Source organism: Haliotis rufescens, unplaced genomic scaffold, assembly GCF_023055435.1.
Source record: "Haliotis rufescens isolate VD_foot unplaced genomic scaffold, xgHalRufe1.0.p SCAF_79, whole genome shotgun sequence".
NCBI classification, from domain to species: domain Eukaryota; kingdom Metazoa; phylum Mollusca; class Gastropoda; order Lepetellida; family Haliotidae; genus Haliotis; species Haliotis rufescens.
In genome coordinates, this window is record NW_025964371.1 from 1485312 (window position 1) to 1511537 (window position 26226).

Below are 26226 nucleotides of genomic sequence, written 5' to 3' on the forward strand. Positions count from 1 at the left end.
CGTTACAACGACGACAATCCAACTGTTTCTTCATCTGCCAGTTATATTTATCACGGCATGTTTGGTTTTCTGACAATTAGTCATCTGGGACTGACAACTCCAGTTAGGGAACCATGCAGGTGGAGGCAGTAACGTCGGCCCTCATGGTCCCTAGTTTGGTTGCTGGTCATCTATGGCCCGGTTTTGTCATGTATTGTTGTGTGTAGTCATTTGGTGACAATGTATATAACAGGCCGCCTTGATGCTGGAAATTTGTGCGGCGTAAAATAAAAACACACAATCTTTTGTCCGTTAAGATCGGATATAACATAGGGGCTACCAATGTGTGTGTTCTGTCACTTCACCAACACAAAAACAATTTATCTGCAATACGTATTATATCTGCGATGTCATGGACAACTTAACAACATTTTACAAGTGCATTTCCGTATTTCCTCTGAAAGGTGAAGTTTTTTACCGACTTCTCTAGACAATACCTGCGGTCGGTATCGAAGGAACTTGACAGTTATCGACACATTTACTTCATGTCGTGATACAATCGAGTATGCTCTTTCTGCCAAGATTTCAATGAACGTCATACGACTCTTGCTCAGAGGTTGTTTAATCAAGGTTACAACATTCAAGGCCTCAGTAAAGCTGTCAAAGAGTTTTATGGTAGACATGTGGAGGAGATTTCCAAATTTGACGCATCAGTGACAAAAATGAAATCCGGTGCAATTCCCTAATTTGACTTGTACAATATGTTTCCATGATTTTTTCAGGTGAACAATTTACTTGTCTTTGCATGTGTTTGTGACGGGTGCCACCGGTGGGGCAGGATACACTCACCTTTTCGCGAACACCTGGTATCATTACTCTTTGATAGTGATTCATAAACACATACTCATCATATTGTCGGAATTGAACAATCGACTCTGCTTTATGAGAGATTTCTTTTGGATATGGAAAGAGTTTTGTCGCTTTATTTATCCAATCACGAATAATAAAATGTTCGCATGACATGTTGGATGAAAATACATGCTAAACAATATAAATCATAAATTGTTCAGATGATGTAGTAACTCGTAGCCGAGGACAGCCGTTGCAGTCGCCGTCAGCAGTACAAACCACAACATCATGATCGTCACCGTATGCATAGGATCCGGGGTAGAACAGGCCTTCAGCAACCAATGCTTGCTGTAAAGGGCGTCTATGCTTGTCGAAAGAGTTTATTCGAAAGCTTAACAGATCCGTTTTTATAAATAAAGAGTATTGGACACAGATGGTGAGCGTATATTGTGTAACTGGATCCTAACACTCTGAAATAGAACCGGTGTTAGGCAAGTACTGCATCTATTGTACCTAAGTGAGTGAGAGGGTAGATGGGTGAGCGGATGGTTGAGTGGTTGAGTGACTGAGTGAGAGACAGTGAGTATCGTCCTATGCAGGAGGAATGTCATCAGTGACACAGACCGTACATGTCTGAAACTTTGATGAAACCACCTTGACTTGACAGGCTTATAAACCTACGATAAGCGGATCCTGGTAGTACTAAGGGACGCAACTCAGTGACTACCATTGTTGGTTTGTGATCTTAGCCGTAGGGAAGCACTGTTAGAGAGCTACTGCCCATCTACATCTGTGACGTATTTCATCGGATTAATGCTATCGACAAATAGTATAAACAACGTACAATCGCTGGAGGCTGTCTCGAATGTTTTTTGACAAATGTCGATACGTATGTATACCCTCAATTGAAAACCAACAATCTATAGACGCTTCATCTGCGTTTATTATTATGTCAGGGTCAGGTACATGACCTACACAATCATTGTGCTTTACATATGATGAATCTGTGTGTGTGATCGTAGAAATACGACCACATTCTTCTCATCGTGTTAGCCCTGTAGGGTAGCTCGGCACATCTGCGAGCAGAGGGGTTGAACTTCGAGTCAATATCGTTGTATCCAGGGACGTACCAGCCGGACCAAGCTCCATTGAACCACTGTATCTTATAGGCGATAATACGGCCTCCCTCAGCTATCTGGTCAGCAAAGGGGTTGAGTCCAGCCGGCCACACACACTTTAAGGTACGAGCTCTTGTCACTTCGGTACATATGGCCTGTAAATCAACACGACAAAGTGTTAAGAAATGATAACAGCAAACATCAACCTCTTCATACGGTTACGTCATTATGGCAAATGAGCATGCGAGTATCTTCTACAACAGCTCCAGTTCTAGGATTCGTGGCGTCTGAGGTGTTTTGACGCAACAACACCGTCAACTGCGAGAGAGTGTGGAAAGCCAGCTATGGATAAGTGTTCGGTTAAGCGACGAATCAGGATTTATGCGTTATTGCTTATTTGGGAGACGTCACCCGAATTATTTAGCGCCATACTGCGAGGGAGGGAGAGAGGTTTAGTGGTGGCAGCGTAATGATGTGGGTGATTATAATGAACAGGTCCCCTCAGTGGCCCTCTTAATCGCCGCCGCCTCCATGGTCTAGTGGTAGTAGTTTTTCACTGCTTTAATAACACAGTGACATGTAGTTCTCCAAGGCATATGGACATATCAGTAGGATTTGGTACCCTGCTGCCCTGTCAATGTCTTACCTTGTTCATGAGAGAAGAATGAAATCTAAATAATTCCATCTAATTCATTATATATTCTCAATTCAAATTAGAAATACACACCCAAGTATGGACGTCACCACATGAGATTAGCCACTGACAACCAACGCACTGTGCCCACACAGGCCTGGGGTGGGTTTCAACTGTCTGCCTGGCAGTGCAGGCTTGTTGGCGCAAGTGAGAACAGATCACACCCATGTCTTCACGTTAGAATGTTACACTTTGACGTCCGCTTTTGGGGGATCCTGCGCACTGTTTGCCTGAGCATCACGTGTAATAAGACGGTACATCGTAGTGTGGTGAATCTGTCACGTTGCCGTGTTTTCCGGTTTCACCCAAGAAACCATGATTCACATTAACAGCATGCATGTTAATCTAACCACGTCCTCAGAAAGCCTATTTCTGGCCAATTGGTCTCATGGATATGATCAGTCTGTGTTGAGTTTTCGAATCTAAACCTGATACGTGGAACGTTTCTTGACGTGATATTATATCACTGTGGCTTTGGTTATTCAAAAAAATATTTGTTTATTGGATATCTGTGAGATCGGATAGTTACAACATGATAAGTGCGTCTACTAAAGAAATATCCATCTAATCTACTGAATAAATGTCCATCTCATCTTCTAAAAAATGTTTTCCTAATCTACTGAATAAATGTCCATGTAATCTACTAATTAAATGTCCACCTCATCTACTAAGTAAATGGCCACCTCATCTACGAAATAAATGTCCATCTAATCTACTAAACAAATGTCCACCTGATCTACTACAAAAAGATACACCTAATATACTAAATATATGGCCACCCAATCTACTAAATAAATGCCCACGCAATCTACTAAATAAATGCCCACGCAATCTACTAAATAAATGCCCACCTACTAATAAATGTTCATCGAATTCACTAAATAGATGTCTATCTTACCTGGGTGTTGATGTCGTAAGAGACAAGATCTGATAAGCTGGACACAGTTGTTACAGTCAGCGCCAGCAGAAGCGACCACAGCATCATGGACGTCATGATGAGATAAAGATGATCACCGACTACAGTGCATCTTTTATAGCTGTAAACATGCAAATTAAATTTTAAAATGCGACAACGCACAGGTTAGAAATATAAATTGATTGCTGACAGTTTTGTATGGAACTGTGTGATGAGTGATAAATGAAATCCCCCTACGACAGTTTCATTGGTGTTGAAACATTCTAATAGTGCTCCCTGTTGTGTTGTATCCCTATTAATTGCATTATTTATGCTTACTCTAAGCGCATTTTAAGCGCCGGCTTAATTATTAACTCCGGCTTCATTATTAACTTCGGCTGTCAAACCTGCAGAGACAACTTTATCCACGTTACTTGTTTCAGATTTAATTTCGCAACACGTTTTTCAAATGGGAAACTCCAAACTCCATTTTTCCTTAATGTAAATATAACGTTGTTTTCTAACTGTGTGTGTTGACACAAAGGTAATATTATGTCTGTTTGTCGCCTAGTGCACGAGTGAGTGAGTGAGTGAGTTGAATAAGGCGCCGCTTAAACAATACTTATACCGTCTTTCGGTTGGAGCTACCAAGTTTATTCAGTGTCTAGTACACACGAGGAGAATCGAACCCGGGCGTGATCCGTCAACAGTGATCTACTTGGCTAACTCTTTAATCATGAAATTGTCAAGGTAAGTTATCAATTTGGTAGTATCTTGCTGACTGTTTCCCGAACTCATCTTTAACATAGTCAACATATAACGTAAAAAGGATGTATAGTTTCCACCGCTTCTGTTCATAACACTCCACGTTCATAATCTCTTATTAGATTTTACGTCGTTCTGAAGCAGATTTTGTTGAGCGATTTGGCTTAAGACAGTGGAAATATTTGACGTCTCCGAAGAAGAAGGATAAGTCTGTTCTATCAGCTGGCAAGGGGAAGGCCTCGGTCTTCTGGCATTCCAAAGGATTCCTACGTTAGACTTTCTCCCGGAAGGTCAAACCAGTAAAGGCCACAAAACCGGAATGTTAAATTAGAATTATAAACTACCACTGTTATCAGCCCCATGTACTGTAAAAACCTGAAATAGTGGGTGAGTGAGTACGTTGGGTTTAATGCCGCATTTAACGGAATTTCATCTGTATCTCAGTTTGAAGTCCGAAGTGTATGAGACACTTACAACTTACCACCTACGAGCACGGGTATGGTGCTGGCAAACGTAGGAACATAATCAGGACAATTACGGGATTCCAGTTTTCTGGAACGCCTCAGGAACGACAACCTAAAGTATCAATTAGTAACCAAGCCTTTCTTTTCACCCGTTTCCTGAAAACAATGTCATATTGGACAGTGAGTGAATTGGGTTTATCGCCGCTTTTAACAGTATTTCAGTTATATCACGGCGTGTCAGCTTAATGTTGGAGGAAAGCCCGAAGTGATGCAGGTCTCAGACGTTTACCACTTTGGTGAAACCCACAAGCACGGGTATGGTGCTGACAAACCTAGAAACATAATCGGGGCGAACCAGGATTCGAACCAACAATAATAGTTTTCTGGCGTGATCAAGGGGCACAACTCTGCACAGCAAATCGCGGCGCTTTAGACGACTTGGCCACCCGTGCCCCTACCTATATGACAAACCTTATGACGTATATAATAACTTTTAAGGGTTTCTGTTTGGTCTTGGCGGATTATGATACCCAGAATTTGTTGTCGGTACGACCTAAGACAATTAAATTATTCCGAAAATGATTAATCAATAGTTACAGTATAAATACAACTGACAATGTATCATACAAATAAACATTGCATTTTTAAACAATGAAATCGTTGACACTTTTACATTTGGTTGAAAAATAAAATACACGTGTTAGGGCGTAATTGAGGACAATGTATTGTAAATAAATACGAAACTCTTCAGTAAGACACGTACATGTGTTACCGATAACTAAAATAATCTTACATGATCTTTTATTTTGATGAAGAACGTAATAATGAGCTTTACTTTAATACCCCCAGCAGAAGAAGAATACGAATACACATAAAATGAATGACAGCATCTTTTAACAATTACTAAAATAATCTTACATGATCTTTAATATTTATGAAGAACGTAATAAGCTTTACTTGAATACACCTAGCAAAAGATAACTAAAGCCGAATAATAAGAATACACATGTATCAATATCTATCTTACCATTTACTAAAATAATCTTTGATATTTATGAAGAACGTAATGTTAAGCTTTGATTTAATACAGCTAGCAGAAGGCAACTTAAACCGAATAGGAGTACACATATATTAAAAAATATCTTACCATTTACTACAATGATCTTAAATGATCTTTAATATTCATTAAGAACGTAATGATAAGCTTTACTTTAATACACCTAGAAGAAGACAACTTAAATCGAATAGAATACACATATATTAATAACTATCTTACCAATGACTAAAATAATCTTACATGATCTTTGATATTTATGAAGAACGTAATGGTAAGCTTTACTTTAATACAGCTAGCAGAAGACAACTTAAACCGAATAGGAGTACACATATTTTTCAAAATCTTACCATTTACTAAAATAATTTTACATGATCTTTGATATTTATGAAGAACGTAATGATAAGCCGCACTTTAATACAAGCTTACAGAACACAACTTAAACCGAATAATAAAAGTATTAATAAAAAAATTCAATCTGCTCGTTAAATAATATGACAACATCTTTTATATCTAAACTACTGTTCATAACCAAAATTCATATGTCATTTAATGTGTACAATACATAAATAGAGCTTACCAAAAAACAGGTGCACAAGAATTACTTTGCTTCCACGAGCACGATTAAGTGTACCGTTTTAACGGACCGTTTATGCCTAGAATTGTTGCGGGGGATTAACTCCGGGATCTCCATGCAACGCCTTCAAAAACATACAGAGAGGCTCTCAGGCCAAATGCAGGAATCTTTATTGTATATGACATCAAAAGGCAACAATCATACATTCAACAGCACCGAAGTATTTCAATTCATAGTTAAGACATCATATGAGCAGTTAATTAGTAAAGCATTTATATATTGAAATTAATAGCTAAGAAATGATAATGATAATCATTATAGTATTGTAAAATACTTTCACTTAATAATTCATTCCGAATATTCTTAAACTTAAGCACCTCAAAATTGAATTTAATTGATAAATAAGTGAAGTACATTACTGGTGCCTTGTTGAAAATATAACAATGATTATATAGTTGCTGTAACCAGGGTAACTGCGGTACAGATACCTGGGGCTTCATTCATTATATTGAAACATGAGATGTTTCCCGTGAAAATACAAACAATGAGACGAATAACATGACCACAAATATAAATGCAGATAATAGAACACGTTGACCACCAAGTCACTTGATACAGAAAACGTTATACACGTTGAACATAATGTTTAATAAGCATCCACGATTAAAATGGCGTAATATGTTAGATTGATACTTAAACGACTGGAATACTAACGCTAGTATTTTATCCGGGACACTATTATTATCTATTATTCAGGATAGTATTTGATGTCTAATTGAACTTCATGAAATTAACATATAGTAGCCAAATCGTAGATTTCGAACCATACTTTTTGATTAACTGTAATTTAAGTTCATTGTACCAGCAGAGTAACAAAGTTAGAATTATTTACAGCAAGTTGAACAAAATTGGCAAAGTAATAAGTAAAAGTAACTTACCTTCAAAAACAGATAGGTTCTCAGGCGAAAAGCTGGAATGACTCAATGCCAAGATACCCCTGCATTTATACCCGAGACCTCCAGTCAACGTTTGAAAGCGGGAACACCTCACTGTGCCCTCACCTATTGTTATAGGGTACAGGTGTAGTCAGCCGTGGTTAAGTGGGTAACAATAGGGAGATTACCTATAGTCTGTTGCATGGCTATATAGAGAAAATTACTATCTGTCAGATTCATAAAATTTCATATACATTTCAACAGTACATCTACTTTACAGAAGTATATATTTAATAAAATTTCATATATTTCATATTGATAGATTACGTATTGCATAAATAAATATACATTTCAAATTCACTTTACAGCAGAAATATTTAGTTCACAATCCAACATATTCAGCCACAGCGTCAGCATATTCAATTGGTGTAAGAATGCCAGTCAACAAGTTGTGCTTCTCTATCAGGATGTTGTCGTCAATTTGGAGATATTTCCTTCTCTTTGGTGGCAGTCGTCCTCCGGCATGAATTTGTATCAACAATGTCTCTGAACGTGATTGTTCATTCTTGATAATGTCAATACATTTAAAGATGTTTGGATGACTTGGGCCCGATTTCTTCAGCTTGGAGTGCCAGCCAGTGATTGGTTGTCCTGGAACCCAGGGTCCCAAATGGTTCCACACGTCTCTCCTGTCGCCGGACAGTCCTTCCTGCAGCAGCGCCAATGTATGGTGGTGTTTCTTCTGTTCTTAATTCGGAATCTGTGTCCGTTGAAAACTAAGTTCTGTCCACCTTGGTACTGTACCAATAATGTACATGAGAAAACAGTCAGACACTAATTGAACAGATTTCACCCTCAGAAGAGGGTTCACTTTAATTACATAGACTATACCAAGCGATTAAGTGATCTGTGTCTCTTAATCCCCTATAATCCACTGTAACAACATTTGGGGTGAGGTTAAACCTTGAAAGCATGTCACTACCTATCTGCCCAGTTTGGAATTGATAACATGTTGGTCAAGTTTTGATGTGCTGACTTGCTTAGTTATTTGTTTATAGGCTGGTCGGCTGTGTCTGAAACTGGTCAGCCGGGTCTAGAATTTCAATAGCGCCAGCTGATTAGCATCTGCCCGCTCGTTTGACTGGTTTCGAATAGCTTGCATCTCCAAGGGTTACGTATTATGATTCAAGTCCTGAAAACTATGTAGCATTTACTGGCTTGGGGATGTGAAATTTAAAGTAGTAGAATATATTTGATTTTAATAAAACTTGAAGAAAAATATAATGATTTTGGCACTATCATACTATTTTGATATACACCATATTGTTTGATTATGTCCAGTGCGACATGATCTAACCTAACTATAATAATAACTTCACTGGATACCTTAATCAATAATGCCCAGTTTGAAAGAACATAGAAAGCAATAGAAAAGAGGAAAATAGGAACATAGTTTAAGCACATACAATACATATCAAGTGAACATTACCTTTGAAACAACCAAGAGAAGCATCTTTTCGTGGTCAGTCTTTATTCAGTGTATCTCATCAGTGAGGTACCCCTTATTTACTGTTGGAGATTAAAGTGCGCTCTCCGACATTACGGCATAACACGGGCCCGCCAGGCCATTTAGTGAGGTGGTCGAAAAGGGTATTATCGTAAAGAAGGCAACCAGCTTTAGGGTTGCTTAATTATTTTCGGCGGAAATTTTGGAATTTTGAAATTTCATAATTTCGGATCCCGTTGATGAAGGTTTCGTTATATATTGTGACCAGTGGTAAGGTGAGGTGAAATAGGGTTTAACGTTGCGTTATATAGCGACGTACATGCACGTGTATGTGTGTAGCTGCTTGTACTAGTCCGGGCTAATGCCGATTTTATGGGACAAGCCCACTGAGATACCATGCCGCGGTTTAACATGAATACCCCACAAGGATACAGTGTACTGACGCCGAACCGACCAGTTTTATCCCCTCAATGCCGAGCGCCAGCAAGGGAAACAAGTACCATATTTTAACGTCTTTTGGAATGACGCGGCTGGGGATCGAATCCCGGGCCTTTTGATCTCCAAGCGGACGTTCTACCACTAGATCACAGAGGCGCACCTTCCGACCAGTGCTTTACTTCGTTAAATGAGACAGTTTTAGGTAAATGTTGTATTTATTTCTGTTGATCATCAAAGTATTAATACTCACATTCTTTGTTTTAGTTTTAATATGTGTAAATATTTTCCTAGTTATGTTAATGATTATGATTTGTTTCTTCAAAAACATGTGAAAGCAGTTGCGTGTAGTATTTGAGAAAATCGTGTATTTATGTCAAGCTGTTTTGTATTGAATGTTTATCCGATAACGTACAACGGGGAACGGGCGGCAAGCTGAGAGTGTGCGAGTGTGTGAGTATGGTTTTACGCCACTTTTAGCAATATTCCAGCAATATCTCGGCGGGGGACACCAGAATTGGGCTTCACACATAGTACCCATGTCGGGAATCGAACCCGAGTCTTCAGCGCGACGAGCGAACGCTTTAACCACTAGGATGCCCGACCGCCCCACAAGCTGAGATGTATTTTTTGTAAGAAAACCTGACGTACTACAGGTGAAATCCTGTCATGAACGTTCATGTTCTTTCTTCACATGCTATTTTGGAGAAATACTTTTGGACGATAAATAGGTGTATCATCTCCACCCAATTATGTTACAAATGTCCGTGTCCTCATTTATCAGTCTCTCGTAATTGTAATATATAGTGCAACATCGTTAATCAAGATACTTAATATACGGTTTCATTGTATTTGTCCGGATCCTTTATACTGTGCAGCCTCTTTTGTCAGGATCCGTAATTTACCTTCAACCTCGTTTGTTCTAATCCGTAATATAGAGTGCAACCTCGTTTATCCAGATCCTTTATATGCAGTTTCATTGTATTGTTCGGATCCGTTATACATTGCAACCTCGTGTGCCCTGATCCGTAATGTATAGTGCAACCTCATTTGCCCGGACTCGTAAAATATAGTGCACCCTCGTTTATCCAGATCCAAACTACAGTGCATCCTCTTTTGTCCGGATATGTAATATATAGTGCAAACTCATTTGTCCGGATCCATAATATATTGTTCAACCGCATATCTCTGGATCTGCAATATATAGTGCAACCTCGTTTGCACGGATCTGTAATATGTAATGCAACCTCGTAGACCCGATGGTCTCTAGTTTGTTGGCGTAAATTTTAGCTTTTTTATAATCTATTGGGCACTCGTGAAGAGCAACCTCCTCGTGGTGAGTGCTGGGTTACGCTAATAGCTCTTCCCCCGTGTGGAACCGGGGCAGAATATTTCCACTGCCTCCCATTGCTGGTCGTATGAGGCGACTAAAATGGGCAACCTGTTTGCCGTGGGTTGCGTCCCTGTGTCGGCGGAGGACGGGAGTCTGGTAGTTGAGGGCACTGGTTCCTGGAACTGTGTTCCTTTGCCCAACACACTACTTCGACCCTTACTTCGCCTAGACGGGTGGTAAGATGGGCCCGGTCTTATCAATCGGCTGGTCATGCCAGGCCCTGTGCGTAATATTGTATATGCACTCCTGTGTAGTACTATAAAGTATATTTTGGCCTTGGCCGTCCATAACTTGTGTGTATTCTCAATTTTGGATTGAATAATTTGCCTAGAGTCTTACGCCAGAAGGCGGTGGCTCATGGGCCAATCTGGTACTTTCGACCTCTGAGTTCTGTATGTCTTCAATTTCTTGTCATGGGCCGGACCAGCCTGGCATTTTATTTGATAGACAAATATAGCTATTCATGTTGTTCTTACTGGAGTATACCACCTCTGTATCCCTGATGTTTGCATGTTGGAGATCCGGTGCAATAAAACATCGCTCTTTGTGGCACTCCATGGTGGGTGGGGAGCAGAGGTGCTGAATTATTTCCTTTCATCATGTCTCTCCAATACCCTGGTTCAAACCGTTCGAAACGCAGACATGTCGATCTAGATGTATCTGATCAAACTGAAAACTTATCTCGTGAATTGGATTCCTGGGCCCGATTTATTGTGATCGAGGCAGCTGATAAACAACCACTAAAACTTAATCCTTTCGCCATCTCAAAAGCAGTTTCAGGAATTTGCGGAGAAGTTAAAAATGTAACACGTCTTCGTAGTGGCTCTCTTCTTGTTGAGTGTTCACGGAGACAGCAATCTCTCAATTTGCTATCTGTAACTACATTTGCAAATATTGAGGTTGCTGTGTCCGTACACAAAACCTTGAATTCTTGCCGAGGCATTGTTCGAGACAGAGCTCGTTGCCTGTCCGACATGTCGGAGCAAGACATTACAGATGAATTGACTAGTCAAGGGGTAACTGCAGTTAAGCGTTTCACCATGAAATCCAGAGACGGTGACATCATCCCGTCAAATACTTATATGCTTACATTTGCCCTATCGGCCCTTCCTAAGTCTGTTAAAGCTGGTTATCTAAACATTGGAGTGGAGGTGTATGTCCCCAATCCACTCCGATGTTTCAAGTGCCAAAAATTTGGACATGGATCAAAATCTTGTAATCACTCTGTAGTCTGTCAGCGCTGTGGTGACGACCATGACAGCACTGGATGTACAGCTGACATTAAATGTTCAAACTGTAACGGCAAACATCTGGCTTCATCTAAATTATGTCCAGTGTGGCAAAAGCAATCAAAAATCATAAAACTCAAACATGAACAAAATATCTCGTTTTACGAGGCTAAGAAGGTTATTGAAAGTCAGTCCCCGTCTACTCCACTTACAAGAACCTACTCTGCTGCTGCTGCTGCTGCTGCTACTATCTCTGCTCCTCCAACGGTATCGATTTCTGTTCAAACAGAATTGACATGGATCAAATCAGATACACCTATCAGCATAACTTCTGTGATTACGTCCAATTCATCCTCGAGTCAAACTGAAACTTTGTCTGTTTACCCTGATGCTGTTGAATCAGCTACTAAAGAGCCAGAGGCTACTGTTGAACCAGCAACAACTGGATCTGCCGATGTTACTCTGACCAGAAAAGAAAGGAAAAAACTAAATAAAAAACAGACAAACAGGAACTCCTCTTCTTCAGAGATAGTTGTCCATAACTCCTTTGATGCTCTGGACATGGATGTCACCCCATCGTCACAGAGCAGTAGTAGGAGTCCTTCCTCCACACGTGTACGTGAGCGTTCACCGATTGAGCCACCATGACTCAATCTCCTAACATAATTCAGTGGAATTGCAGAGGACTTAGGAATAATTTCAATGAAGTCCAATTATTAGCTCAAGACTATAAACCATCAGCTTTTAGTTTACAAGAGACCTATCTTAAGCATACTGATAAATTTGAATTGCGTCAGTACAATTCTTATCATTCTTTTTCACCTCCAGGTGATAAAGCCACTGGCGGTGCTTCCATTTTGGTGAGGCAGGGCATCATCCACAGTCCTGTTCATCTCAAATGTAACCTTCAGGCTGTTGCTGTCCGTCTTACTCTACAAGTAACTTTCACACTTTGTTCCCTATATATTTCTCCATCCTCAAATTTGCAGCAGTCTGAACTTCAGGATTTATTTGACCAACTACCTAAGCCCTGTATCATCATGGGTGATCTTAATGGGCATAACCCTCTATGGGGAAGTTCCAATATAAATAATAAAGGGAAAATCCTTGAAGATTTTATTGCTAACAATAATCTATGCATCTTCAACGACGGCTCGAACACATATTTACATCCTGCAACAGGTACGTACACTGCATTAGATCTGTCAATCACAGATTCTAACTTATATAATGAATTTGAATGGTCAGTCCATGATGACCTTTGTGGAAGTGATCATTTTCCGACAGTTATTACAGCTATAAACCCCACTGATGATCCACCTATAACAAGATGGAATTTTTCTAAGGCAAACTGGCCGTTATTTCAGAACATATGTACTGACAAATTGCAACACGACCTTTTTATGGATGTTCCTGACCCGATTCAGTTGTTTTCCGATCAACTGAAAGGTATAGCTGATGAAACTATTCCTAAGTCCTCTGTGAACCCACATATTCGTAAACCATGGTTTACTTATGAATGCAAACAAGCTAGGAAGCATAGGAAGAAGGCTGAGAAATACTTTCGACGCCATCCTACTGTTCATAATTTGAATAATGTAAGAATTAATTATGCCAAGGCTCGACGAACTTTTAAACTCATTAAACGACAGACCTGGAAGGATTATGTTTCCAAAATAAATTCTCGCACGCCTATGTCAAAGGTGTGGAACATGATCCAAAAACTCAAAGGCAAAGGTTCCAAATCAAGTATTCATCATCTCAAAGATGTTAATAATTTATTGACAGAAAAATCAGATATTGCAAACAAACTGGGAGAAACTTTAGCCAAACATTCTTCTTCGTCAAATTATATTCCAAAGTTTCAGAAGTATCAACAACAACAAGAAAGGAAAAAAGTCAATTTTATTTCTGACAATGGCGAAGATTATAACGAAGTATTTTCACTACATGAGCTACACACTGCTTTAGCACAAGCTCATGATACTGCAACTGGTGCTGATGATATCCATTATCAGCTTCTAAAACACTTGCCTGAATCTTGTCTCACAACACTATTGAATATTTTCGATGATATTTGGACAACAGGACATTTTCCTCCTTCGTGGAGACATGCCATCGTTGTACCCATACCAAAGCCTGGCAGGGATCATACAGATCCATCCAATTACCGACCTATTTCTTTAACTAGCTGTGTTTGTAAAACCATGGAGCGCATGGTGAATAATCGCTTAGTTTGGTTTTTAGAAACCAACAATTTAATCAGTGATATCCAGTGCGGATTTCGTAAAAACCGAAGTACAATTGATCATTTGGTTCGTTTAGAATCATTTGTTAAAAATGCTTTTATAAACAAACAACATGCTGTATCTATCTTTTTCGATCTTGAAAAAGCTTATGATACCACTTGGAAGCATGGTATTTTAAAAGATTTACATGACTTTGGTTTAAGAGGCCGCTTGCCTCAATTTGTATCACAGTTTTTAACTGACAGACAATTTCAAGTTCGTGTTGGATCAACCCTGTCTGATCATTATCATCAGGATCAGGGGGTTCCACAGGGCAGTATTTTGTCTGTCACATTGTTTAGCATCAAAATAAATAGTTTATCTAAAGTATTAAATGACTCAATAGATGGGTCATTGTTTGTGGATGATTTTAATATTTCATGTCGTGGTAAAAATATGCGTACAATTGAAAGACAGTTACAGTTGTGTCTTAATAAAATTCATAAATGGTGTCTTGAGAATGGATTTAAGTTCTCACAGACAAAGACAAATTGTATACATTTCTGTCGGAAATATAAAACTCATAAAGACCCAGAACTCTCTTTAGATGGTACTCCAATTAAGGTTGTAAAAGAGGCCAAATTTCTGGGATTGATTTTCGACCACCATTTGACGTTTTTGCCACATATTAAATATTTAAAGACTAAATGCCTGAAGGCCCTCGATTTGTTGAAAGTCGTATCGAATTCTAAGTGGGGAGGGGATCAGACAACCCTCCTTCACTTATATAGATCATTAATCCGCTCTAAATTAGACTATGGCTCCATTGTGTATGCTGGAGCTTGCAAGAGTAATTTAAAAAAGTTAGATTCAATCCACCATCAGGGACTTAGACTGTGCCTTGGTGCTTTTAGAACTTCTCCTGTTGACAGTCTCTATGTTGAGGCTGATGAACCCTCTTTGAAACTACGCCGTATTAAATTATCTCTTCAATATATCACCAAATTACACTCTAACCTTTCTAATCCTGCATATGCCTCTGTTTTTCATCCACAATATGAAGAACTGTTTCTGAGGAAACCAAAGCTGGTTCCCCCACTTGGAATTCGGATTAAATCAAATGTTATTGCTGCCCATATAGATTTAGATCTCATCTCTCCTTACCGACTTTTGTCTTCTCCTCCCTGGCAGTTGGTGAGGCCAGAAGTAGACATTTCCCTCACACGTTTTATAAAATCTGAGACCAATCCACTCGTATATCAACAAGCATATTTACAGTTAAGAAATAAATACGACACTCACCGTTCAATCTTTACTGATGGATCCAAGGATGGTGGCCAAGTAGCATCTGCCACCGTCATTGGATCAAAACATTTATCGTCCAGAATACCAGATAATAGCTCTATATTCACTGCTGAGGCCAATGCTATCCTTACAGCCTTGGGATACATTCAACAACAATCTGTATATAAACGATTTATAATCTTTTCTGATTCTTTATCTTGTCTTCAGGCACTAAAAAAAGTCTCTTCTAGTCATCCAATCATTTTAAATATTTTAGAACTTTATAATGATCTTTCAACTGGCCAATACGACATCGTCTTTTGTTGGTTGCCCAGTCATGTGGGCATAAAAGGCAACACAATGGCTGATGCTGCTGCTAAAGCAGCCCTCAACAAATCTGTGACACCACTTCTACTTCCATACAGTGATTATAAACCTGTGATCAGGTGTTACATCAGAGATCTTATGCAAATGAAGTGGGACACCCAAGTAGGTATCAATAAATTACATCAAATTAAGCCAACTCTCGGTTACACCTACTTGGGGTGTCAGTCCAGATTTGAAGAGGTCATTTTACGACGATGTCGTATTGGCCATTCAAGATATACACACGAATATCTATTAAAAGGTGAGGATCCTCCGTTTTGTATCCCTTGTGATGAGAGAATCACAGTCAAGCATGTCCTGCTTGACTGTATTGATTTTTCCATTACAAGGGATAAGTATTTCAAAGTTTCGTCCATCAAGGATCTTTTTAGTATCAGTGCTCATTTACTCATCGGTTTTTTAAAAGAAATAGAATTAATAGATAAATTTTGATTATAATATGTATAGTATATAGAAAGTGATTTTAATTTGGTAAATTGAATTCATGACTTGGATTGATAGTGGCTGTATCTTCACAGGGGGTTGAAGTATCGTAAAACAATTGTCCCCCTGGGAAGGTACGTAAGTCCGGTATCATTCAAAGTATCTTTTCATTTTGCTGTGATTTTAATCGTAGCATTTTTGTTGATTTTAACTGTTTGGCTAGTCTTTCTGATCATCGCCAGTAACCCGAGGGATGGTGTAAATCCTGCTGGGGACCATGTAGGTAGCAGAAGTACCGTAAGTCCCCATGGTCCCTAGTATGGTGGCCTAACTTTGGTTGCTGGCGATCTACAGCCCGTTTTTATACTGTGTCGTCTGATTTAATTTGATCGTTTTATTGCTCTAAAATTAGTTTTAAAATTATAATCTGTGATATATTGCTAATTGTTGTACTGTCCTTCGGCGACAGGTTTTTATATATAATATAAATGTTTAACTTGTTCAAGTCACGATATGGCTGAAATAGTGCCGATGTGACTTTAAATATTAACTCACTCACTCACTATAATCTATTGTTTTTTCATGGCGATACCAGCTACAGGTTCTCTTCCACCTGAACTCTCACTCTCTCTCTCTTTCTCTCTCTCACACACACACACACACACACACACACACACACACACACACACACACACACACACACACACACACAGAGCTTATTTAGGTTAACATCAGATATCACATAGGGGCTACTGATGTGTGTGTTCTGCACTTCACCAACACATAAACAATTCATCTGCAATACGTATTATATCTGCGATATCATGGACAACCTAATCAACATTTTTCAAGTGCATTTCCGTATTTCCTCTGAAAGGTCAAATTACTTACCGACTTCTCTTGTTCAAGACATTATATATTATGATATCGGTATCGCAGGAACTTGACAGTTATCGACACATTTACTTCATGTCCTGACTGACATTTGTTTATAGTCATTTACAAGTGATGTTTACCCTCCCAACTTCTCACACAACATTCCCGAATCATACGCATTTAAGTTTGACATCTGAATAGACACTTTATTTCATCTATGAATTGATTTATCCATTGATGAATAATAACATGTTCGCATGACATGTTGGATGAAAATACGTGATAAACAATATAAATCATAAATTGTTCGGCTGATGTATTAACTCGTAGCCTAGGACAGTCGTTGTAGTCGCCGTCAGCAGTACAAACCACAGCATCATGATCGTCACCGTATGCATAGGATCCGGGGTAGAATAGGTCTTCAGCAACCCATGCTTGTTGTAAAAGGCGACTATACTTGTCGAAAGAGACGACTAACGGGATCGGGTGGCCAGGCTCGCTGACTTGGTTGATGCATGCCATCGTATCCCAATTGTGTGGATCGATGCTCATGATGTCAATCACTGGATTGTCTAGTCCAGACTCGATTATTTACAGACCGCCGTCATATTGCTGGTATATTGGTGGACTACGGCGTGAAAGAAACCCAAACAAACCTTATGTATAGATATAGTCATCTATCACGCGGGTTTTCTTGAAAGCTAAACACATTTTGAAAAAGAAGATTATTGGACACAGATGGTGAGCGTATATTGTGTAACAAGTTCCTAAATCTCTGGAATAGAACCGTTTGTGGTCAGTATTGAGTGAGTGGGCAGATGAGCTGGCGGCTGGTTGAGTGGTTGAGTGAGTGAGTGAGTGACGTATCGTTCTGTGCAGCAGGAATGTCAACAGTGACACAGACCGTACATTTCTGAATTTTGATGAAACCACCTGATGTTGACAGGCTAACAAACATTTGATCAGCGGATCCTGGTACGACTAAGGGACGCAAGTCAATGATTGCCATTGTTGGTTGTGATCTTAGCTCTAAGGAAGCACTGATAGAGAGCTACTGCCCATCTACATCTGTGACTTATTTCATCGGATTGGAGCCATCGACAAATAGTATAAACAACGTACAGTCGCTGGAGGCTGTCTCCGAGAGAATGTTTGCGCCAAATGTCGAGACGTATGTATACCCTCAATTGAAAACCAACAATCTATAGACGCTTCATCTGCGTTTATTATTATGTCAAGGTCAGGTACATGACCTACACTATCAATTTGGTTTACAGATGATGAATTTGTGTGTGTGATCGTAGAAATACGACCACATTCTTCTCATCGTGTTAGCCCTGTAGGGTAGCTCGGCACATTTGCTAGCAGAGGGGTTGAACTTCGAGTCAATATCGTTGAAGCCAGGGACGTACCAGCCAGACCATCGTCCATTGAACCATTGAATCTTGTAGGCGATGATACGGCCTCCCTCAGCTATCTGGTCAGCAAAGGGGTTGAGTCCAGCCGGCCACACACACTTTAAGGTACGAGCTCTTGTCACCTCGGTACATTTGGCCTATGAATAAAAATGTCAAAGACTTAGAGGTATTCAATCATTATCGTGTGTCACTTTCATTAAAAGAAACACAAAAGTGAGATATTCACAGAAAGTGAAAGGGTTTAATCCTGTTGTCAGCAATATGTCAGCCGGCCACACACACTAAGGTACGAGCTCTTGTCACCTCGGTACACATGGCCTGTAAATCAACACGACACAGTGTTAAGATTGTTGGTTGGTTTGTTGTTTTACGCCGCACTCAGAAATATTCCAGCTATATCACGGCGGTCTGCAAATAATCGAGTCTGGACCAGACAATCCAGTGATGAATATCATGAGCATCGATCCACACAATTGGGATCGATGACATGCATCAACCAAGTCAGCGAGCCTGACCACCCGATCCCGTTAGTCGCCTTTTACGACAAGCATAGTCACCTTTGACGGCAAGCATGGGTTGCTGAAGACCTATTCTAGAAATGATAGCAGCAAACAGCGACTTCTTCATACGGTTACGTCATTGTGGCAAATGAATACAACAGCAACAGTACTAGGATTGCCAAGGACATCTGTAGACAAGACTGTGCGGAACAGCCTTAGTGGCGTTAGAGGTGTTTTGACGCAACAACACCGTCAACTGCGAGGGAGTGTGGAATAGCCAGCTATGAAGAATTGTTCGGTTAAGCGACGAATCAAGATGTATGCATTATTGAATATTTGGGAGAGCTAGGATGTACTGACGCCCCCATGAATATTTTAGCGCCATACTGCGTACGGGAGGGAGACAGATTTAGTGTAATTTCGCAATCTATGAAATAAATGTCCACGAAATGTACTACATAAATGCCCACCTAATCTATTAAATAAATGTCCACCTAATCCACTAAATAAATGTCCATTGAATTCACTAAATAGATGTCTATCTCACCTGGGTGTTGATATCGTAAGAGACAAGATCTGATAAGCTGGACACAGTTACAGTCAGCACCAGCAGAAGCGACCACAGCATTATGGACGTCATGATGAGATAAAGATGATCATCGACTACAGTGCATCTTTTATAGCTGTAAACATACAAATTAAATTTTAAAATGGGACAACGCCCAGCTTAGTGGTATAAATCGATTGCTGACAGTTTTGTATGGAACAGTGTGATGAGCGATAAATGAAATCCCCCTACAACAGTTTCATTGGTGTTCAAAACATTCTAATAGTGCTCACTGTAGTGTTGTATCCCTATTAATTGCATTGTTTACGCTTACTCTAAGCGCATTTTAAGCGCTGGCTTAATTATTAACCCCATGATTTACGTCTGTCAAACCTGCAGAGACAACTTAATCCACGTTACAAGTTGTTTCAGATTAAATTTCGCAACACGTTTTTCAAATGGGAAACAACATGCCTCAACATCCAAACAGTTATTTTTCCAAAATGTAATTATCACTTTGTTCTATAACCGTGTGTGTTAACACATATGAAATATGATGTCTAATTGTCATCTAGTGCACTAATGAGTGAGTGAGTTGAATAAGGCGCCGCCTTGAGCAATATTAATACCGTTTTGCAGTTGGAACTTCCAAGTTTATTAGGCTCTAGTACACACGCGAAGAATGGAACCCTGGCGTGATCAGTCAACTCGTGAACTACTTGGCTACCTCTTTAATCATGAAATTTTCAAGGTAAGTAATTAATTTGTCAGTATCTTGCTTACCAAGAAATGTGAGTTACTCTTAACGCCTTGCATGTATTAAGGGCAATACTTTCCATCCTGCACATTATGCTTGGCATCAAAGTGAGGTATTCTCCGTTGATGCTGATAAAAATGAACACTACTGGCTACCGCTGTCATCAACTATGGGTATGACAAAGGTTTCAGCATGCTGGGTTCCAAAACGTACCCATAACGCTCCACGTTCATAATCTTTTACGATTTTACGTTGTTCTGAAGCAGATTTTGTTGAGCGATTTGACTTGAGACAGTAGAAATATCTAACATCTCCTCCGAAGAAGGATAAGTCTGTTCCTTCAGCTGACAAGGGGAAAGCCTCAGTTTTCTTGCATTCTAAAGGATTCCTACATTAGACTTTCTCCCGGAAGGTCCGACCAGTAAAGGCCAATATTTTGATAATCTACTAAGTCAACTGCGTGAGAATATCTAGGCTAAATGTCGTGGAAAACTCCCTAAACTTGAAGAAAGACCTGTCTGACGGGCACAATGTAGAAAATTTAATGCCACCAGGAGGAGGCTTCTATCACAGTCGGATCCCTGACACTCCAGCATCCTCGGCGGAAGGTGTGTAGCAGAATCACTTTGACCTCGGATCCTAACTATGATGGACTCCTTTGATGGAATTGTTAGCTGATAATTGTTCAACACTATCTTCAACCAATTCCATCAACGCAGCCACAACACAACCCTCGTACATTAGCATCTTATTTCTTTTCAAGTCATAAAAGCGGAATGTTTAATAAGAATTATTAACCACCACTGTTATCAGTTCTGCAAAAACCTTAAATAGTGAATGAATGAGTACTTTGGGTTTAATGCTGCATTTAACAGAATTTCATCTGTATCTCGGTTCAAAGTCCGAAGTGTATTAGACACTTATCACTTACCATCTAGGATCACGGGTATTGTGCTGGACCAAGAAACATAATCAGGACAATTACGGGATTCCAGGTTTCTGGAATGCCTCAGGAATGACAACCTTAAATAACAATAGTAGCTATTTAAATCTTTCTTTTTACACATTTCTTAAAACATGTCACATCTTGCAATCCTTAACTATATTATGTAGCGTAATTCTAAATAACAATACCATCAACGTGTATTACCTGAGGCAGACACAATTGACCTTATTCAGTGCAACTGCAACTGTTTTTTACCAAGTATAATAAATATTATGACCTATGCAATCGCCTTTAAAGGTTTATGTTTGGTCTAGGCTGATTATAATACCTAGAATGTGTTGTCAGGGAATTAACTTGGGATCGCACACCTTAAAACAACCAAGATAAGTATCTATTTGTGGCCAGTCTTTATTCGGTGTATCTCATCAGTCATTTTACATATCACAATAACTCATAAGCAAGGCACAGTCTGAGACAATTAAAATACTCCAAAAATTATCTTGCTGACAATGTATCATACAAATAATCAATTGCATTTAAAGCAATGAAACGAAGACACTTTTACATTTGGTTGAAAAATAAAACACACGTGATAGAGCGCAATTGAGGACAATGTATTGTAAATAAATCAGATAACTCTTCAGTAAGACACGTACTACATGTGTTACCAATAACGAAAATAATCTTACATGATCTTTGATATTTATGAAGAACGAAATGATTAGCTTGACCTCAATACAACCTAGCAGAATAATAATAAGAATACACATATATTTATATCAATCTTACCATTTCCTAAATTAATCTTACATGATCTTTGGTATTTATGAAGAACGTTATGAGAAGCTTTACTTTAATACACCTAGTAGAAGACAACTTAAACCGAATAATAGGAATACACAAATATTAATAAATATCTTACCATTTGCTAAAATAATCTTATATGATCTTTAATATTAAGGAAATACGTAATGATGCTTCTTAATATGTTTCAAGAGAGATTTCCAAAACGGTGTTCCGATATGTTATGTCGGTTTGATGCCGTTGGCAGGGATACATGGGTTTCTGCTATTAAGAATATGTTATATTCTCATGGCCTCGGACGTGTGTGGGAATTTCAAGGTGCTGGTGATCCTGATTATTTTATAAGTGAGTTTATACTGTAGGTTAAGGACTGTCATGCACAAACAAGGTATTATGAAGTGTCTGGATGCTCGAAATTAGAACTGTATTCATTATTTAAGACATCATTATCACTTGAACCGTATCTATTAAATGTATTATCAAAAGGAAAGCAAAGTATGCTTACCCTTTTACGTATTGGAGAACTGGGAATTATACATAACACAGGAAGGAGGGATGGCATCGATAAGACAATCCGGTTTTGTCCATCGTGCAAGTTGAAGGCAATTGAAAATGAAATTCATTTCATTTTTGTTTGCCCTATTTATGAAGACATTCGCTCAAAATACTTCCCATATTTAGACTTTATTACTGGCTATAATCGCAAAGACATACTAGTTAGAATGTTAAACTCTTCTGATGTAAAATTTTCTTGAGAACCTAGCCAGTTATGTTAAAGATGCTATCTGTCTTTGATCTTTTTACCTGTAAATATTATTTCATGCAGCACTTGATGTGAAACTAAATTGTATATATGTGTATGTGGGCTTAAGGCCTTATTACCGAATAAACTGATTGATTGATAATGATAGCTTTACTTTATAACACCTAGCAGAAGACAACTTAAATCAAATGATAAGAAAACACATATATTAATAACTATCTTGCCAATTACTAAAATAATCTCATATGATCTTTGATTTTATGAAGAATGTAATGATAAGCTTTACTTTAATACACCTAGGATAAGACAACTTAAACCGAATAATATGAATACACATATATCAATAACTCTCTTGCCAATTACTAAAATAATCTAACATGAGTGAGTGAGTGAGGCATTGCTTTACGTCACATCGGCAATATTTCAGCCATATCGTGACGAGAAGTTAGACATGAAATATACAAATATTTAAACGTTATAAAAATCTGTCATCGAAGGACAGTATGAGAACTAGAATATCACAGATAAGATTTAAAAATAGTTGTGGAACATTTAAAAAGCATTACGTATTAAGGAACAACACAATAAAAAAATGGGCTAGAGATCGTCAGTAACTAAAGGGAGATCACCACACCAGGGACCATGGGGACTTACAGTACTTTTGCTTCCTGCATGGGCCTCGGTAGGATTTACACCATCCCTTCAGTCGCTGCCGATTATATGCAAGTTTAGCCATTGAATAAAACTAACAAATATACTACGATTTAAAAGTCTGGTATGCATAAAAATACTACGAATGGTATGGGACTCACTCACTCACTCTTAGGGGGACAATAATTTTACGCTACTTCAACCCCCCTCGAGGGTACAGCCACTCACAATCTTAGTTATTAATTAGCACTACCAATTTATAAAATAATACATTAAGCACATCAAAATTTATGGACAAGTTCTATTTCTTTTAAAAAACTTAAGATTAAATGAGAATTAACATCATTAAAAAGGTCCTTGACTGTTTTGACACTGAAATATTTATCCCTTGTGATAGAAAAATCAATACAGTCAAGCAGGACATGCTTGACTGTGTTTCTTTCATCACAAGGGATACAAAACGGAGGATCCTCACCTTTTAATAAATATTCATTTGTGTATCTGCTGTGGCCAGTACGACATCGTCGCATAATGACCTCTTCAAATCTGGACTGTCAGCCCAAGTAGGTGTAACCGATATTTGGTTTAATTTCATGTAATTTATCAATACCTACTTGGGCGTCCCACTTCTGTTGCATAAGATCTTGGATGTAAGATCTAATCATGGGTTTAAAATCAGTGTATGGGATCAGAAGTGGTGTCACAGATTTGTTGAGTGCTGCTTTAGCAGGAGTATCGGCCATTGGTAACCAACAAAAGACAATGTCATATTGGCCAGTAGCAAGATCATTAAATAATTCTAGAATTTGGATTAAAAGTGGATGTTTAAAGGACATATTTTTAATTGCCTGAAGGCATGAAAGAGAATCTGAAAACAGTATGAATTGTTTATGTTTATATTGATTACTGATATATTTAAGTGCTGTAGAAATGGTGTTTGCTTCTGCAATGAATATTGAACTGTTATCAGGTAAACGTGAAGAGATTGTTCTGGATCCAATGACAGTGGCACTAGCAACTGCACCACCATCCTTGGATCCATCTGTAAATATAGATTTATAAGTGTCGTAAGTGTTTCTTAATTGATGGTATTCTTGTTGATAAATTAATTGGTTAGTATCTGATTTCTTTAGTTTTGTTAATGTCAGGTCTACCTCTGGCTTTACCATTTGCCAAGGAGGAGATGAGAAAAGTTTAGTAGGAGCTATATCTTGGAGTTTAATATCAGAAGCTGATATTGCAGATTTTATTCTGATTCCGAGTGGTGGAGTGAGAGTTGATTTCTTATTGTAAAGATCCTCGTAGAGAGGTTTGAAGATGTATTCAAAAGCTGGATTGGACTGATTAGAATATAATTTAGTGATGTATTGTAAAGATAATTTTAAACGGCGTTGTTTAAGAGAAGGCTCATCTGCTTCAATATAGAGACTGTGAATGGGAGACGTTCTAAAGGCTCCAAGGCAAAGCCTCAGGCCTTGATGATGGATGGTATCGAGTTTTTGTCATTTACTTTTGCAGGCTCCACCATAGACGATGGAGCCATAATCAAGTTTTGAACGGATTAGTGACCTGTATAAATGTAAGAGAGTTGTTTGATCCCCTCCCCACTTTGAATTAGAAACTACTTTCAATAAGTCGAGTGCCTTCAGACATTTAGCTTTTAGGTATTTAATATGTGGGAGGAAAGTTAAATGGTTATCAAAAATAAGTCCCAAGAATTTCGCCTCCTTTACAACTTTGATAGGGGTGCCATTCAGAAATAGCTCAGGGTCTTTATGCGGTTGATATTTTCTGCAGAAATGTATGCAATTAGTTTTTCATTTGGAAAATTTAAACCCGTTTTCTAGACACCACTTGTGAATTTTTATTGAGACATAATTGTAATTGCCTTTCTATTGTGTGCATATTTTTACCCCGACAAGATAGATTAAAATCATCCACAAAAAGTGATCCATCAACTGAATCATTTAAAACTTTTGACAAACTGTTAATTTTTATACTGAATAAAGTGACAGACAAAATACTGCCTTGCGGGACACCCTGATCCTGATTATAATGATCAGACAGGGTTGTACTCACTCGGACTTGAAATTGCCTGTCTGTTAAAAACTGTGATATAAAATGAGGCAGACGGCCTCTTAATCCAAAATCATGAAGATCTTTTAAAATACCATGTTTCCATGTTGAATCGTAAGCTTTTTCTAAATCGAAAAAGATCGATACAGCATGTTGTCTATTTACAATGGAATTTTTAATGAACGATTCTAAACGCACTAAATGATCGATAGTACTTCTGTTTTTCAGGAAACCACATTGTATATTAGTAAGAAGATTATTTGTTTCCAAGTACCACACTTATCGATTATTTACCATGCGTTCCATCTTTTACAAACACAGCTAGTTAGAGATATAGGTCGGTAATTTGATGGATCAGAATGATCCCGCCCGGGGTTTGGGTATTAGTATAACAATGGCATTATGCCATGAAGGTGGAAACGACCCTGATGTCCAAATGTCATCGAATATTGTCAACAAAGTTTCAAGGCATGATTCTGGCAAGTGTTTCAGTAGCTGATAATGAATATTATCAGCGCCTGCTGCTGTATCATGAGCTTGCCCCAAGGCAGTATATAGCTCATGTAGTGAAAATACTTCATTGTAATCTTCACCATTATCAGATGTAAAATTTACTTTTTTCTTTTCCTGTTGGAGCTGATATTTTTGAAATTCAGGAACATAATTTGATGA

The 26226-nt window shown here is 38.6% G+C and overlaps 2 protein-coding genes across 2 annotated transcripts; one reads left to right on the forward strand and one right to left on the reverse strand.

Moving 5' to 3' along the window:
- Positions 1–1753: 1753 nt before the first annotated feature.
- LOC125376807 lies at positions 1754–7425 on the reverse strand. The gene is made up of 3 exons (XM_048388812.1): positions 7334–7425; positions 3539–3677; positions 1754–2101 (listed from the first exon to the last, which is right to left on the reverse strand). Exons 2-3 carry the CDS (start codon positions 3632–3634, stop codon positions 1808–1810), a joined length of 390 nt encoding a protein of 129 aa, XP_048244769.1. The 5' UTR covers positions 3635–3677; positions 7334–7425; the 3' UTR covers positions 1754–1807.
- A 4214-nt stretch (positions 7426–11639) lies between these two features.
- LOC125376802 lies at positions 11640–12542 on the forward strand. Its single transcript, XM_048388786.1, has one exon. The coding sequence runs from the start codon at positions 11640–11642 to the stop codon at positions 12540–12542; it is 903 nt and encodes a 300-aa protein (XP_048244743.1).
- Positions 12543–26226: the final 13684 nt, after the last annotated feature.

Coding starts and splice junctions, on each gene's coding strand:
- LOC125376807 (XM_048388812.1), bottom strand. CDS start 3,634: ATGACGTCCATGATGCTGTGGTCGCTTCTGCTGGCGCTGACTGTAACA. Junction 2,102..3,538: donor CTTACGACATCAACACCCAG/GTAAGATAGACA, acceptor GTTGATTTACAG/GCCATATGTACCGAAGTGAC.
- LOC125376802 (XM_048388786.1), top strand. CDS start 11,640: ATGTCGGAGCAAGACATTACAGATGAATTGACTAGTCAAGGGGTAACT.